This window comes from Penaeus vannamei, chromosome 20 (assembly GCF_042767895.1).
Source record: "Penaeus vannamei isolate JL-2024 chromosome 20, ASM4276789v1, whole genome shotgun sequence".
NCBI lineage: Eukaryota > Metazoa > Arthropoda > Malacostraca > Decapoda > Penaeidae > Penaeus > Penaeus vannamei.
In genome coordinates this window covers 17,464,459-17,481,958 of record NC_091568.1, presented here as the reverse complement: position 1 = coordinate 17,481,958, position 17,500 = coordinate 17,464,459, and the positions used below count along the sequence as shown (strand labels likewise).

General features: G+C 50.5%; 1 protein-coding gene across 1 annotated transcript in view; it reads left to right on the top strand.

The window, feature by feature from the left end:
- LOC113806434 (DBH-like monooxygenase protein 1) overlaps positions 1–17,500 on the top strand; it is a 34,664-nt gene that overhangs the window by 3,798 nt on the left and 13,366 nt on the right. The window contains exons 2-5 of the mRNA XM_070135132.1: positions 5,480–5,693; positions 9,695–9,967; positions 10,247–10,335; positions 11,465–11,642. Of these exons, the coding sequence (XP_069991233.1) occupies positions 5,514–5,693; positions 9,695–9,967; positions 10,247–10,335; positions 11,465–11,642 (720 nt within the window). The 5' untranslated portion in view covers positions 5,480–5,513. The remainder of the gene's footprint in view (positions 1–5,479; positions 5,694–9,694; positions 9,968–10,246; positions 10,336–11,464; positions 11,643–17,500) is intronic.

Sequence of the window (17,500 nt, the reverse complement as noted above, 5' to 3'; positions counted from 1 at the left end):
TCCCCCTATTCCCCTCAACCCGAGCCAAAATCCCCCTATTCCCCTGAACCCGAGCCAAAATCCCCCTATTCCCCTCAACCCGAGCCAAAATCCCCCTATTCCCCTCAACCAAAGCCAAAATCCCCCTATTCCCCTCAACCCGAGCCCAAATCCCCCTATTCCCCTCAACCAAAGCCAAAATCCCCCTATTCCCCTCAAACCCGAGCCAAAATCCCCCTATTCCCCTCAACCCAAGCCAAAATCCCCCTATTCCCCTCAACCCGAGCCAAAATCCCCCTATTCCCCTCAACCCAAGCCAAAATCCCCCTATTCCCCTCAACCCAAGCCAAAATCCCCCTATTCCCCTCAACCCGAGCCAAAATCCCCCTATTCCCCTCAACCCGAGCCAAAATCCCCCTATTCCCCTCAATCCAAGCCAAAATCCCCCTATTCCCCTCAACCCGAGCCCAAATCCCCCTATTTCCCTCAACCCGAGCCAAAATCCCCCTATTCCCCTCAACCCGAGCCAAAATCCCCCTATTCCCCTCAACCCAAGCTAAAATCCCCCTATTCCCTTCAACCCGAGCCCAAATCCCCCTATTCCCCTCAACCCGAGCCAAAATCCCCCTATTCCCCTCAACCCGAGCCAAAATCCCCCTATTCCCCTCAACCCGAGCCCAAATCCCCCTATTCCCCTCAACCCGAGCCAAAATCCCCCTATTCCCTTCAACCCGAGCCAAAATCCCCCTATTCCCCTCAACCCGAGCCAAAATCCCCCTATTCCCCTCAACCCGAGCCAAAATCCCCCTATTCCCTTCAACCCGAGCCAAAATCCCCCTATTCCCCTCAACCCAAGCTAAAATCCCCCTATTCCCTTCAACCCGAGCCCAAATCCCCCTATTCCCCTCAACCCGAGCCAAAATCCCCCTATTCCCCTCAACCCGAGCCAAAATCCCCCTATTCCCCTCAACCCGAGCCCAAATCCCCCTATTCCCCTCAACCCGAGCCAAAATCCCCCTATTCCCTTCAACCCGAGCCAAAATCCCCCTATTCCCCTCAACCCGAGCCAAAATCCCCCTATTCCCCTCAACCCGAGCCAAAATCCCCCTTTTCCCTTCAACCCGAGCCAAAATCCCCCTATTCCCTTCAACCCGAGCCAAAATCCCCCTATTCCCCTCACCCCAAAATCCCCCTATTCCCCTCAACCCGAGCCAAAATCCCCCTATTCCCCTCAACCCGAGCCAAAATCCCCCTTTTCCCTTCAACCCGAGCCAAAATCCCCCTATTCCCCTCAACCCAAGCCAAAATCCCCCTTTTCCCTTCAACCCGAGCCAAAATCCCCCTATTCCCCTCAACCCGAGCCCAAATCCCCCTATTCCCCTCAACCCAAGCCAAAATCCCCCTATTCCCCTCAACCCGAGCCAAAATCCCCCTATTCCCCTCAACCCGAGCCAAAATCCCCCTATTCCCCTCAATCCAAGCCAAAATCCCCCTATTCCCCTCAACCCGAGCCCAAATCCCCCTATTTCCCTCAACCCAAGCCAAAATCCCCCTATTCCCCTCAACCCGAGCCAAAATCCCCCTTTTCCCTTCAACCCGAGCCAAAATCCCCCTATTCCCCTCAACCCGAGCCAAAATCCCCCTATTCCCTTCAACCCGAGCCCAAATCCCCCTATTCCCCTCAACCAAAGCCAAAATCCCCCTATTCCCCTCAACCCGAGCCAAAATCCCCCTATTCCCCTCAACCCGAGCCCAAATCCCCCTATTCCCCTCAACCCGAGCCAAAATCCCCCTATTCCCTTCAACCCGAGCCAAAATCCCCCTATTCCCCTCAACCCGAGCCAAAATCCCCCTATTCCCCTCAACCCGAGCCAAAATCCCCCTTTTCCCTTCAACCCGAGCCAAAATCCCCCTATTCCCTTCAACCCGAGCCCAAATCCCCCTATTCCCCTCAACCCAAGCCAAAATCCCCCTATTCCCCTCAACCCGAGCCAAAATCCCCCTATTCCCCTCAACCCAAGCCCAAATCCCCCTATTCCCCTCAACCCGAGCCAAAATCCCCCTATTCCCTTCAACCCGAGCCAAAATCCCCCTATTCCCCTCAACCCGAGCCCAAATCCCCCTATTCCCCTCAACCCGAGCCAAAATCCCCCTATTCCCTTCAACCCGAGCCAAAATCCCCCTATTCCCCTCAACCCGAGCCAAAATCCCCCTTTTCCCTTCAACCCGAGCCAAAATCCCCCTATTCCCTTCAACCCGAGCCAAAATCCCCCTATTCCCCTCAACCCAAGCCAAAATCCCCCTTTTCCCTTCAACCCGAGCCAAAATCCCCCTATTCCCCTCAACCCAAGCCAAAATCCCCCTATTCCCCTCAACCAAAGCCAAAATCCCCCTATTCCCCTCAACCCGAGCCAAAATCCCCCTATTCCCCTCAACCCGAGCCAAAATCCCCCTATTCCCCTCAACCCGAGCCAAAATCCCCCTATTCCCCTCAACCCGAGCCAAAATCCCCCTTTTCCCTTCAACCCGAGCCAAAATCCCCCTATTCCCTTCAACCCGAGCCAAAATCCCCCTATTCCCCTCAACCCGAGCCAAAATCCCCCTATTCCCCTCAACCCGAGCCAAAATCCCCCTATTCCCCTCACCCCGAGCCAAAATCCCCCTTTTCCCTTCAACCCGAGCCAAAATCCCCCTATTCCCTTCAACCCAAGCCAAAATCCCCCTATTCCCCTCAACCCGAGCCCAAATCCCCCTATTCCCCTCAACCCGAGCCAAAATCCCCCTTTTCCCTTCAACCCGAGCCAAAATCCCCCTATTCCCTTCAACCCGAGCCAAAATCCCCCTATTCCCTTCAACCCGAGCCAAAATCCCCCTATTCCCCTCAACCAAAGCCAAAATCCCCCTATTCCCCTCAACCCGAGCCCAAATCCCCCTATTCCCCTCAACCAAAGCCAAAATCCCCCTATTCCCCTCAACCCAAGCCAAAATCCCCCTATTCCCCTCAACCCAAGCCAAAATCCCCCTATTCCCCTCAACCCGAGCCAAAATCCCCCTATTCCCCTCAACCCAAGCCAAAATCCCCCTATTCCCCTCAACCCAAGCCAAAATCCCCCTATTCCCCTCAACCCGAGCCAAAATCCCCCTTTTCCCTTCAACCCGAGCCAAAATCCCCCTATTCCCCTCAACCCGAGCCAAAATCCCCCTATTCCCTTCAACCCGAGCCCAAATCCCCCTATTCCCCTCAACCAAAGCCAAAATCCCCCTATTCCCCTCAACCCGAGCCAAAATCCCCCTATTCCCCTCAACCCAAGCCCAAATCCCCCTATCCCTTTCAACCCGAGCCAAAATCCCCCTATTCCCCTCAACCCAAGCCCAAATCCCCCTATTCCCCTCAACCCGAGCCAAAATCCCCCTATTCCCCTCAACCCGAGCCAAAATCCCCCTATTCCCCTCAACCAAAGCCAAAATCCCCCTATTCCCCTCAACCCGAGCCAAAATCCCTCTATTCCCCTCAACCAAAGCCAAAATCCCCCTATTCCCCTCAACCCGAGCCAAAATCCCCCTATTCCCCTCAACCAAAGCCAAAATCCCCCTATTCCCCTCAACCCGAGCCAAAATCCCTCTATTCCCCTCAACCAAAGCCAAAATCCCCCTATTCCCCTCAACCCAAGCCAAAATCCCCCTATTCCCCTCAACCCAAGCCAAAATCCCCCTATTCCCCTCAACCCGAGCCAAAATCCCCCTATTCCCCTCAACCAAAGCCAAAATCCCCCTATTCCCCTCAACCCAAGCCAAAATCCCCCTATTCCCCCCAACCCGAGCCCAAATCCCCCTATTCCCCTCAACCCAAGCCAAAATCCCCCTATTCCCCTCAACCCGAGCCAAAATCCCCCTATTCCCCTCAACCCGAGCCAAAATCCCCCTATTCCCCTCAACCCAAGCTAAAATCCCCCTATTCCCCTCAACCCAAGCCAAAATCCCCCTATTCCCCTCAACCCAAGCCAAAATCCCCCTATTCCCCTCAACCCGAGCCAAAATCCCCCTATTCCCCTCAACCCGAGCCAAAATCCCCCTATTCCCCTCAAACCGAGCCAAAATCCCCCTATTCCCCTCAACCCGAGCCAAAATCCCCCTATTCCCTTCAACCCGAGCCAAAATCCCCCTATTCCCTTCAACCCGAGCCAAAATCCCCCTATTCCCTTCAACCCGAGCCAAAATCCCCCTATTCCCCTCAACCCAAGCTAAAATCCCCCTATTCCCTTCAACCCGAGCCAAAATCCCCCTATTCCCTTCAACCCGAGCCCAAATCCCCCTATTCCCTTCAACCCGAGCCCAAATCCCCCTATTCCCCTCAACCAAAGCCAAAATCCCCCTATTCCCCTCAACCCGAGCCAAAATCCCCCTATTCCCCTCAACCCGAGCCCAAATCCCCCTATTCCCCTCAACCCGAGCCAAAATCCCCCTATTCCCTTCAACCCGAGCCAAAATCCCCCTATTCCCCTCAACCCGAGCCAAAATCCCCCTATTCCCCTCAACCCGAGCCAAAATCCCCCTATTCCCCTCAACCCGAGCCAAAATCCCCCTATTCCCTTCAACCCGAGCCAAAATCCCCCTATTCCCCTCAACCCGAGCCCAAATCCCCCTATTCCCCTCAACCCGAGCCAAAATCCCCCTATTCCCCTCAACCCGAGCCCAAATCCCCCTATTCCCCTCAACCCGAGCCAAAATCCCCCTATTCCCCTCAACCCGAGCCAAAATCCCCCTATTCCCCTCAACCCGAGCCCAAATCCCCCTATTCCCCTCAACCCGAGCCCAAATCCCCCTATTCCCCTCAACCCGAGCCAAAATCCCCCTATTCCCCTCAACCCGAGCCAAAATCCCCTATTCCCCTCAACCCGAGCCAAAATCCCCCTATTCCCCTCAACCCGAGCCAAATCCCCCTATTCCCCTCAACCCGAGCCAAAATCCCCTATTCCCCTCAACCCGAGCCAAAATCCCCCTATTCCCCTCAACCCTGAGCCAAAATCCCCCTATTCCCCTCAACCCTGAGCCAAAATCCCCCTATTCCCTCAACCCGAGCCAAAATCCCCCTATTCCCTTCAACCCGAGCCAAAATCCCCCTATTCCCTTCAACCCGAGCCAAAATCCCCCTATTCCCTTCAACCCGAGCCAAAATCCCCCTATTCCCCTCAACCCGAGCCAAAATCCCCCTATTCCCCTCAACCCAAGCTAAAATCCCCCTATTCCCCTCAACCCGAGCCAAAATCCCCCTATTCCCCTCAACCCAAGCTAAAATCCCCCTATTCCCTTCAACCCGAGCCTAAATCCCCCTATTCCCTTCAACCCGAGCCTAAATCCCCCTATTCCCCTCAACCCGAGCCCAAATCCCCCTATTCCCTTCAACCCGAGCCCAAATCCCCCTATTCCCCTCAACCCGAGCCCAAATCCCCCTGCTCGCAGCCCCGCAAACCAAGCTGAAGATCCCCCGCTTCGCCTCCAGCCCCCAGTTGCCCGACGCCGCCCAGCCAGGAAAGATGTGGTGCCTCGCCCTTCCCTTGCTCTTCGGCGCCGCGGGGGCAAGGGACGCAGCCGCCAGCCCCGACCTGCACGTTGCTCTGTCGTCTCTGGAGGCCCACGCCCATCCCGCCCACACGCACGTCTCGGTGTTGGATCCGGAGGGCGTTTTCACCGTGTTCTGGACGCCCGGGAGTCAGGTTAGGGCGGGAATCTGTTCGTGTTTATGTCTGTTTGTTTGTTTGATTTATGATGTGTACATGTCCATAATTTTGTGTTTCTGTATATACTATATTTTTTCTTTTTAAAATGTATTTATGATGAATGCATGTACATACATGCATGCATACATACATATATATATGTGTGTGTATTATATATATATATATATATATATATATATATATATATATATATATATATATATATATATATATATATATATATACACACACATATATATGTATGTATGTATGTACATGTATGTATATACATATAGACAGATAGACAGATAAACAGATAGATAGATATAGCTACACACACACACACACACACACACACACACACACACACACACACACACACACACACACACACACACACATACATGCACATATATATATATATATATATATATATATATATATATATATATATATATATATATATATATATATATATATATATATATATATATATATATATATATATATACATATACGTATTGCATCTTATTTTTTATAAAGTAGATATATGAACATATATTTTTGTTTTCCTTTTTTGTCCAAGGAATACGATTTTTTATAATGTATATATACGTAAATTTGTCTGAAGGACACAATTTATAATGTCTTTGCATGACCGCATGTCCAAAGCATACAATTTTCTTTTTTTTTCATTTTATAGCTTATTTACAATGTAATGTAACAATTTGATATCCTAAGAATACGATATATTTTTTCATCGGAAAGTACATTAATATTGCATACATTTCACACACTAACCAGTGGGACAGCAGTCTGCAACCTGCAACTCATGCAAGAGATTTTGCAACCTACTTAAAATCACCTGATTGTCGTGAAAATGATAATGATAATGTGAAAAAGCACTAGAGTAGGTCGAGGCACCAACATAGGGAGTCTGACCCTGGTTCTCGCCTTCTTGGAAATAGCAAAATGAATTCTAGTGGTTATTAGTATTCCCATATTGTTTTTTCTTTTTTTCTTTCTCTTTTTTTGTGTTGTTTCATAATTGTTAGGAGCAGTTGTAATCTTCCTCGTTATCGTTATTATTTTCATTATCGTTATCGTCGTCACCATCGTCATCATAAGTATTATCGTCAATATTATCCTTATTACTAGTATTATCTTTATCATTATCATGATAAGAATTATCACCAGTATTATCATTTTACTAGTTTTGTGGTCAATAACAAATCATCATTATCACTCTCATCATCATCGTCATCGTCATCGTCATCATTATTACCAAAACGCACTTAATCCTCTTGATTATGAGTGTATCCAAGACTCATACTGCAGTATTATGCAGAAAAAATCCGGTCTTCATTTTACACTGTGACTCAGCTGCCTGAAGTTCAATACAAACTTCTTTTAGAAATCTAGGTTACAGAGCTTTGGTATGTGTGAGACGAATTTCAAGAATTGTATACTCTTGATTATATATGCATGTGAAGAGAGAGAGAGAGAGAGAGAGAGAGAGAGAGAGAGAGAGAGAGAGAGAGAGAGAGAGAGAGAGAGAGAGAGAGAGAGAAAATAAGGGAGAGAGAGAGAGAGTGAGAGAAGGAAATAGATAGAGAAAGGGAGAGAGAAGTGGAGAGGAAAAGGAGAGGAACATAGGTAGGAAAGGCGAGAAGTGGGGCAGAGAGGAAGGGGAGAGAGAGGGGGGGGGACAGGGAGAGACGGAGTAAGGACGGAAGGGAAAGTTAGAGAGAGAGAGAGAGAGAGAGAGAGAGAGAGAGAGAGAGAGAGAGAGAGAGAAAGAGAGAGAGAGAGAGAGAGAGAGAGAGAAAGAGAGAGGGAGAGAGAGAGTCTGACAGACAGACAAACAGACAAAGTCACATACTAGTAGATAGATAGATAGAAAGATTGACAAGAATAAAACAAAAATAAAACTAGATTGATAAACAGATACTGATATAGTTAATGAGTATATGAACCCACGAATGCCAATAGGAACTTCCTATTCTGTGCAGCGAACGGGCCTGTTGCTGTTAGTGTTGTTGTCGTCTTTGTTGTTATTGTGTGACGGAGAGTGAGCGCGCGCGCGTGCTTGTGTTAACCTTTGCTTTCGGCGCGAGTCTGTGCTGTCGTTGGGTCGCCCTGGGAGAAGAGGGTTGTGAATTGAACACTCCTCCTGCTTTTCCTGCTGCTTTTCCTCCTCATCCTTCTCCTTCTCCTCATCCTTCTCTTCTTCTTCTTCTCCCTCTTTCTCCTTTTCCTCCGCCCCCTCCTCCTCCTCTTTCTCCTTTTTATCGGCCCCCTACTCCTCTTCCTCCTCCATCTCCTCCTACTCCTACTCCTACTCCTCCTCCTCCTCTTCCTCGTCTTTTTTCTCCATTCCCTCCTTCTCCTCCCCATCCTCCCACTCCACCACCATCACCACCACCACCATCTGCTCCTACTCTTCTTCTTCTTCCAACCCCCTCCTCCTCCTTTTTCTTCTCCTCCTGCCCATTTTCTTCTCCTCCTGCTCCTCTTCATCGCACTTTCTCACACTCTTCCAACCCCCCTTCCTCCTCCTCTTCCTCCTCACCCCCACTCCTAACACCCCACCTCCAACCCCGACCCTACCCTCACCCCACCCTACAAGGCCACAGCCATTCAATTCTTGGCACGTTATATCAGAGAACAATAGCCAGGATTTACAGACGTAGAAACAGACTCCAGTGACGATATTCGTACAAAAAATGGAGGAAATGCACGCCTACAAACACATGTGTGGAATAAAAACTGAAATGAAATAGATAAATAGATAGATAAACGAACTGATTAATAGATTAGGTGGAGGAAGTGTTTCCTCTTTGTTCTAGATTCCTACAGTATGTTGCGTTGTGTTTTTGTTTTTTTTTTCTATTTCTCTCCCCCCTCTCTCTCTCTCTCTCTCTCTCTCTCTCCCTCTCTCTCTCTATCTCTCTTTCTCTCTCCCTCTCTCTCTCTCTCTCTCTCTCTCTCTCTCTCTCTCTCTCTCTCTCTCTCTCTCTCTCTCTCTCTCTCTCTCTCTCTCTCTCTCTCTCTCTCTCTCTCTCTCTCTCTCTCTCTCTCTCTCTCTCTCTCTCTCTCTCTCTCTCTCTCTCTTTCTCTCTTTCTCTCTCTCTTTCTCTCTCTCTTTCTCTCTTTCTCTCTCTCTCTCTTTCTCTCTCTCTCTCTTTCTCTCTCCCTCTTATTTTCTGCACAACAAAATCATCTGAAAATCAAGGTGAATATGAAATAATCTAAGAAATGGAAGAAGAAAAAAGTTAGAAATCAAGGAAATCCTAACACGAGATTGCCTGCATCTTGTTCTGTTCCGTCTCGACAGTTCAAGGGCTGTTGTTAGGAAATCACTGTGTGAAATAATTATAGAGGTGTCAGTCAGATTTGAAGGGCAGTCTCTCTCTCTCTCTCTCTCTGACTATTTGTCTGTCTGCCTGTCTCTCTCTCTCTCTCTCTCTCTCTCTCTCTGACTGTCTGTATGTTTCTCTCTCTCTCTCTCTCTGACTGTTTGTCTGTCTGTCTGTCTCTCTCTCTCTCTCTGACTATTTGTCTCTCTCTCTCTCTCTCTCTCTCTCTCTCTCTCTCTCTCTCTCTCTCTCTCTCTCTCTCTCTCTCTCTCTCTCTCTGACTGTCTGTCTGTCTATCTCTCTCTCTCTATCCATCCCCCTACCTTTCTCCCTTTTTCTATTTCTTTCTCTTTCTCACTTACAATAGCATACAAAACACATGCAAACGCTTTCAGGCATACAAAAAAAAAAAACATGCAAAAGGTTTAGGCGCAAAAACCCATCCAAAATTCTTCAGACATAAAAATACTAATACAAAGGTCTTTAGGCAAACAGACCCATATATAGGCCTGCCGCTAAACGAAAATCCATACAAATGTCTTTCTGTGAGGCTGTGCCAACTAGCACCAGTTTCTTCAAGAGAAAAGATAAGCTCAGGCAGAAGAAGAGGCGAGAAGAGGCATCCTTTCTCTCCCGCAGGAAGTAGTGTGGGAGATCCACGCCCGCACCCTCGGCTGGATCGGCTTCGGATTCTCCAGCAATGGGCGGATGGCAGGGGCGGACATTGTGACGGCGTGGGTGGCAGATGGGCGTCTCTTCCTGCAAGACCGCCATGGTGTGGGCGAGACGACACCCCCCCTGGACCAGAAGGGGGACTGGCGCCCACTCCACGCCCGTGAAAACGCCACCCACACTGTACTAGTGGTGGCGCGCGCCATTAACACGTGTGACGGTCAGGACTTCGTTCTCACGGTTAGTGTCTTCATCGTCTTGTTTTCTTATCCATAAAGTATTGTTTCTCCCATGAATAGTCAGCGGATAATTCACAGATATATTTACCTTCTTTTTAAATTTCTAATGTATTGTTCCTTCAGAGCATAACTAATAAACAATTCAGCGCCCACCCTGACTGACGAATGGAGACCTTCCTATTTTTTTCTAAATTCGAACGTATTGTTCCTGCATTAACCGACAGGTGATTCGCCAACCCAGTAAGTACAACCGTCTCTCCGTTAACATTTATCCTTACAGAACGAGACAGTGCGGCTGATCTACGCCTGGGGAGACACGGATCCAACTGGGGACACCCCAGGCTACCACGGAATGCGCCGAGGAAACAGGTAACTGTGCTCGGAAACCCTTGTCTCGGGGATACGAACCGGAAATGCCATGTTGACGAAGATAATGGTCTGTCGAAATGCCGTGGGCGCTTTCAGGCGCAACATGTGTGGGATTCTAATTGTACTCGGGTCACGGCCAAGATTACAGTAATTGCGGGATCACCAGAGTGGGATGTGTGCTACTGGCATTTTGTAAGATCCCTGCATACATTTAGAGGACATGGATAACCTCTGTAAAACACATTTTTACACGCATGCGCGCGCCAGAAATTTGTCTGCTAAACGTACACAGAAGACGATCGACGGATCGTAAAGTCCTGATGGATGTATTTTTGTTTTTTTGTATGACTACAGATGGTTTGATGCAAATGGAAAGTGTTTGCGATATGTTCAAATAAATCAAACATGAAAACTGCTGAAACCATCCTGGTAAGAACTGATATGATGTCGCAGACCGAACTCCATCGCGGCGGAAATTTCACCCGATGTCACTTCAACTGGTCCTCTAGCTGGGCATCACCAAAGGCAGAGCCAAAGTCCCACAGAGGGAATTTAAACCCTCAGCCCGGCAACACACTCGCTATGAATAGTCCTATCCTTTTTAGACGCATCAAGTTTACAGGTTCAATGTCGCATTTTTTTAAGTTATACATAAAATACAATTTCTATAAAGACATGCGGGTGCATTTTATGTTGACTGTTGTTATACTATTGACTCAATAATGTATTTATTGTATATTGTTTTAGGCAGTGCAATAAACAAGAAAGTAAAGCAGGGAATCCTATAATCACCAGACTCTAACCCTACGCACTTTACTTATAACCAAATATTCATCCGTTTATGATAGTGTATGATTCAAGTTTATTATTTATATCCGTCTTCTTAATCACCTAATTTTTAGAAAACGGGAGAAATGTCGTTACGGAGAAGCAGACAGCCCTGGACGCGTGCGCGCACACACACACACACACGCGCGCGCGCTGTTTGAAACCCGTCGAACCATGAAACTTGATATAAAAAGGCTTCACTGAACAGGAACCTCCAAACTCTTCATGCTCTACCCATAACAAACCCACTGATTATTCTCAATCAAAAACTGCTCTCTTCTCATGCTCTTCCCTCTCGCAGATTCGCTCTCGTCCTTCTCCCGTTTCACCGGCCGGTTCGAACCCCGGGAACCGAATCCTCGAGCGTCCAAACATGGCAGGTTAGACAGGAGGTCACGCTTCCCCCTGGCCGCCATACCTTCTACTGGTGCCACATGGAGAAGGTGCCAGCGTGGGAGACCAAACATCAGTACATAGGGGTAATGTAGGCCTATCTCGGAAGGACTATAGGCCTAGATGTTTGTTTTGTTTTGTTTTTGGTCGTCATTGTTTCAAATGCGTGACGTCACGGTGTCATAGCAACGGCGGATTGACTACGTAAAATTGTCTTAATGTGGTACTGAGAATATTCGGTGTACACTCGTTTATATATATATATATATATATATATATATATATATATATATATATATATATATTATATACACGCTTTCTGACTTAACAATATGATACGGTGGGGAAAAGTGCTGTGAACTCGACCAGTTATTGATATCCTTGCTCCCTGGGGCGTCAGTTGGGGGGAGCTGTTTGCCCCTCTCAAGGTTTGGCTTCACCTCCCCCCCCCCCACACACACACACACACTCAAGGCCCAACATTTTTAACCTTTTTAATTTTTTTAACGTTTTCCTAAATAACTCCTATGTAGATCCGATTATTATTCTAAATGTTCGTTTTACTCGTCTCGCCACTCTTGCCCCCACCCCAAGGAAAAGCTGAAATGACGCCCCTGCTGCTCAGATATGTATGATCGAAGTAACCTATATCTTACATACAGACAAACTGAAGAGGTGATATTAAAGGTGTCGAATACTTTAATACCATTAATGTTTCGTGTCACCGGCACCAGCGTGGCGAATGTGACAAGTCTACGGGGTGTGGATGCCACTTCGCCGCCGATAACTGGCGTCCCTCTGCATCGACGATGTGTCGATTGTGGGTACGACCTTGGAGGAGGTCTCTGCCCATGGATGCCCGGACAGTCTTAGTAGGACTGAGACACGGCACTCTGGGTGGATGTGGCACAGCGTAATCTCGGGGTGTTGCCGAAATCCCGCTTATACGAAACCTCGTGTGGATAGGGCTGTTATCCTGGACGATGTAAAATGGCTCGCACGGAGAAAGCCATGGCCTTCACAGATGGTAGAAACGCATTACCCCGGATGTCCACGTAGGCAGATCCCGTAAACATGCCAGGCCCGACATCCGTCAACTCAGCGGTTTCCGACAGTCTGCGTGCAGCGTAATGCCGAGGCCCGCCGGATGTTGCCAGCATAACAAAATGGGTTTGCATCCCATGCAATAGTTATGGATTGTTTTAAAAATGATAATAATGAAAATATTATCGGTATGGGGACGCGGCAACTAACTATCGGTCACGCCCCCTTCTCAAACCCAGTCAGCTGTGAGGGAGGTTTCCACGGACTATCAAATGGTTTTCATTAGCTCGTGACTTTCACGCATAACAGTGCAGGCTTTCTATTTGTCTTTCATATAGCGCGTTGATTTCTAGTTCTGAATGATATTTACTAAATCTCCCTCCATCGCGCATCCTGGGCGCCCACTACTGGCCTTGTCTCTCTGGTTGATGCAGTTGCTTGGTGTCGCTGGATCCACAGAGACACGGTTGACTTCGAAATACCTAATCTTGATATTTCGGCTCTTGATAATCCCTCAAAGTAAAGCATAATTAGGGTGCCACGAATGGTCTCTGAGGTTTCTATAGCTGACATTGCCATGATGCGAGGCCTAGCCTTATCACCTCCGAAACGCTACTCGAACGTTTTGAAGCTTCATCTGTTCCGAGCATTGAAAAGAACCAACTCTAGCGATCGTTTCGGTTTCATCTACTCCCGAGGAAAGGCATTTTTGGTGTGTTCAAATAAAAGCAAATGTTAGAAATCCTTTAATATTCGTTATTTTTAGTCATTTACTTCAGGTATTTAGAAGGTATTGATATTATAGCGTAAAATAGCTGTAGAGAAGTTGAGAAACGAAGTAGTGTTTTGCGCCAAGCTACAATCGTCTCTTCTTAATAAATAAATGCTTATACCTCCAAGTCAAAAAAGATTCTTCTTTTGACGAAGAGTAATGCAAGCAATAATATGCCCCATGCTGCCATCATAGGAATGTACTGCAGGCTTCTTAACATGTACCATCTCAAGTTATATGCCTAAACATATAGAGACCATGACGTCGCCGGAAGCTGGATCCAACCCTCTTCATGACAAATATCACAATCTTGATGGTATTCAAGTCTGTCAATAACACTGATCGAGTTAGTCCTGTTTGTGAATAACTTAAGATAATGAGGCTTGGTCTAGGTCACTGTTGGCTCTGTCTCTCATACCTGAATCAACTTCAGTGAACATTATTCTTGACATACGAAGTCAGCACACGCTCTGTACCAATCGATGTCAAGCAAGCAGATGAGTGAAGAAAAAGCAGGTCACATGTTGAATACAATGCGATTTTTTAAATTAGTATTACCGTCATTATCATAATCATCATCTCCATCTTTGAGCCAAACCGCCGTCGCTATGACAACATGACATCAAACTACCACTTTATCTATATTTATTTTCTTATTTTAGGAAGATCACTGATTCATCGTATTTTGAAACAAGAGAAATGTTGTAATTGATGTGTTAAAAAAACGTCTATATTCCATGTCATGACGTAAAAAGACTTACCTTTATATTTGCCGAAAATAAAGTAGTGGAAGCAGGGCGCCATTGGAAATTTCTTGGGGGGGGGGGGTAATGATCTAAGCCCCCCCCCCACACACACACACACATACACATACTTTACCAACTTCCCCATCTTTTCGATAAAGGTTCATTTGCTAGAGACCTTGTTCTCTTCTGCCTCTTCTCTTCTCCTTTGCTTCTTCTCTGTTTCTTGTTCCCCTTTGCCTCTCCCCGTCCATCCGTTTATCCACCCGTCCGCCCACCCACTCTTCCCTCCACCCACCCACCCCACCCCTCCATCCATCCACCCTTCCACCCTCCCTTCCTCCCATCCACCCTTCCACCCTCCCTTCCTCCCATCCACCCTTCTATCCATCCATCCACCCTCCCATCCACCCTTCTATCCATCCATCCACCCTCCCTCCCTCCCTCCCATCCACCCCCTCCACCCTTCCATCCACCCCTCCACCCTTCCATCCACCCCCTTCACCCCTTCCATCCAACACACCCACCTCTCCCTCCAACCATCCACCCACCCCCTCCACCCTTTCTACTCCCATCCACCCCTCCCTCCATCCCCACCCTCCCCTCCATCCCATCCCATCCACCCTCCCCCTCCATCCATCCATCCACCTACCCACCTCTCCCTCCATTCATCTACCCACCCCTCCACCCTTTCTCCCATCCACCCCTCCCCCTCAATCCACCCACCCCCACCATCCCACCCCCCCTCCCCCACCATCCATCCATCCATCCATCCATCCATCTATCCACCTACCCACCCCTCCTTCCATCCACCTCCTCCCTCCCTCCATCCATCCCACCTACCCACCCCTCCTTCCATCCACCCCTCCCTCCCTCCATCCATCCACCTACCCACACCCCCCTCCATCCACCTCCCCTCCCTCCATTCCATCCATCCATCCATCCACCTACCCACCCCTCCTTCCATCCACCCCTCCCTCCCTCCATCCATTCACCTACCCACCCCTCCTTCCCATCCACCCCCACCCCCCTCCCTCCATCCACCTACCCACCCCCCCTCCAGCATCCACCCTCCCTCCTCCATCCATCCACCTACCCACCCCCCCTTTCCATCCACCCCTCCCCCCCTCCATCCATCCACCTACCCACCCTCCTCCATTCATCCATCCATCCACCCCCCCTCCCTCCCTCCATCCATCCACCTACCCACCCCCTCCTTCCATCCACCCTCCCACCTACCCACCCCTCCATCCATCCACCCCTGCCTCCCCTCCCTCCATCCACCTACCCACCCCTCCTTCCATCCATCCATCCACCCCTCCCCCTCCCTCCATCCCCACCTACCCACCCCTCCTTCCATCCACCCCTCCCTCCCCTCCCTCCCTCCATCCATCCATCCATCCATCCACCTAGCCACCCCTCCTTCCATCCACCCCCTCCTCCCCTCCATCCATCCACCTACCCACCCCCCCTTCCATCCACCCCTCCCTCCCTCCCTCCCTCCATCCATCCATCCATCCATCCATCCACCTACCCACCCCTCCTTCCATCCACCCCTCCCTCCCTCCATCCATCCACCTACCCACCCCTCCTCCATCCACACCTCCCTCCATCCACCATCCACCTACCCACCCCTCCTTCCATCCACACCTCCACCTACCCACCCCTCCCTCCTCCTCCATCCACCCCAAATACCCACCCCTCCTTCCATCCCCCCCCCTCCATTCATCCATCCATCCACCCCCCTCCCACCCCCATCCATCCACCTACCCACCCCTCCTCCATCCACCCCTCCACCTACCCACCCCTCCATCCATCCACCCCTCCCTCCCACCCTCCATCCACCTACCCACCCCTCCTCCATCCACCCCCCCTCCCTCCACCCATCCATCCATCCACCTAGCCACCCCTCCTTCCATCCACCCCTCCCTCCCCTCCATCCATCCACCTACCCACCCCTCCTTCCATCCACCCCTCCCTCCCTCCCTCCCTCCTAATCCAATCCACATCATCCATCCATCCACCTACCCACCCCCCCTTCCATCCACCCCTCCCTCCCTCCATCCATCCACCAACCCACCCCACCTTCCATCCACCCCACCCCCCATCCATCCATCCACCTACCCACCCCTCCTTCCACCACACCTCCACCTACCCACCTCCCTCCCTCCCTCCATCCACCTACCCACCTCCTCCTTCCATCCACCCCCCTCCCCCCATCCATCCACCTACCCACCCCTCCTTCCATCCACCCCTCCCACCCTCCATCCATCCACCTACCCACCCCTCCTTCCATCCACCCCTCCATCCATCCACCATCCACCACCTACCCACCCCCTCCTTCCATCCACCCCTCCTTCCATCCATCCATCCATCCACCTACCCACCCCTCCTTCCATCCAACCCTCCCTCCCTCCATCCATCCACCTAGCCCCACCCCTCCTTCCATCCACCCCTCCCTCCCTCCATCCATCCACTGCCTACCCACCCCTCCTTCCATCCACCCCTCCCACCCTCCACCATCCACCTACCCACCCCTCCTCCATCCACCCCCCCTCCATCCACCCATCCACCTACCCACCCCTCCTTCCATCCACACCTCCACCTACCCACCCCCTCCCTCCCTCCACCACCTACCCACCCCCCTTCCATCCACCCCTCCTTCCATCCATCCACCACCTACCTACCCCACCTTCCATCCACCCCTCCCTCCCTCCATCCATCCACCTACCCACCCCTCCTTCCATCCACCCCTCCCACCCTCCATCCATCCACCTACCCACCCCACCTTCCATCCACCCCTCCCTCCATCCATCCATCCACTCTACCCACCCCTCCTTCCATCCACACCTCCACCTACCCCACCCCTCCCTCCACTCCATCCACCTACCCACCCCTCCTTCCATCCACCCCTCCTTCCATCCATCCACCACCTACCCCACCCCTCCTTCCATCCACCCCTCCCTCCCTCCATCCATCCACCAACCCACCCCTCCTTCCATCCACCCCTCCCACCCCTCCATCCATCCACCTACCCACCCCTCCTTCCATCCACCCCTCCCTCCATCCATCCAACCATCCACCTACCCACCCCTCCTTCCATCCACCCCTCCATCCATCCATCCATCCATCCACCTACCCACCCCTCCTTCCATCCAACCCCTCCCTCCCTCCATCCATCCACCTACCCACCCCCTCCTCCATCCACCCCTCCCTCCCTCCATCCATCCACCTACCCACCCCTCCTTCCATCCACCCCTCCCACCCTCCATCCATCCACCTACCCACCCCTCCTTCCATCCACCCCTCCCTCCATCCATCCATCCACCTACCCACCCCTCCTTCCATCCACACCTCCACCTACCCACCCCTCCCTCCCTCCATC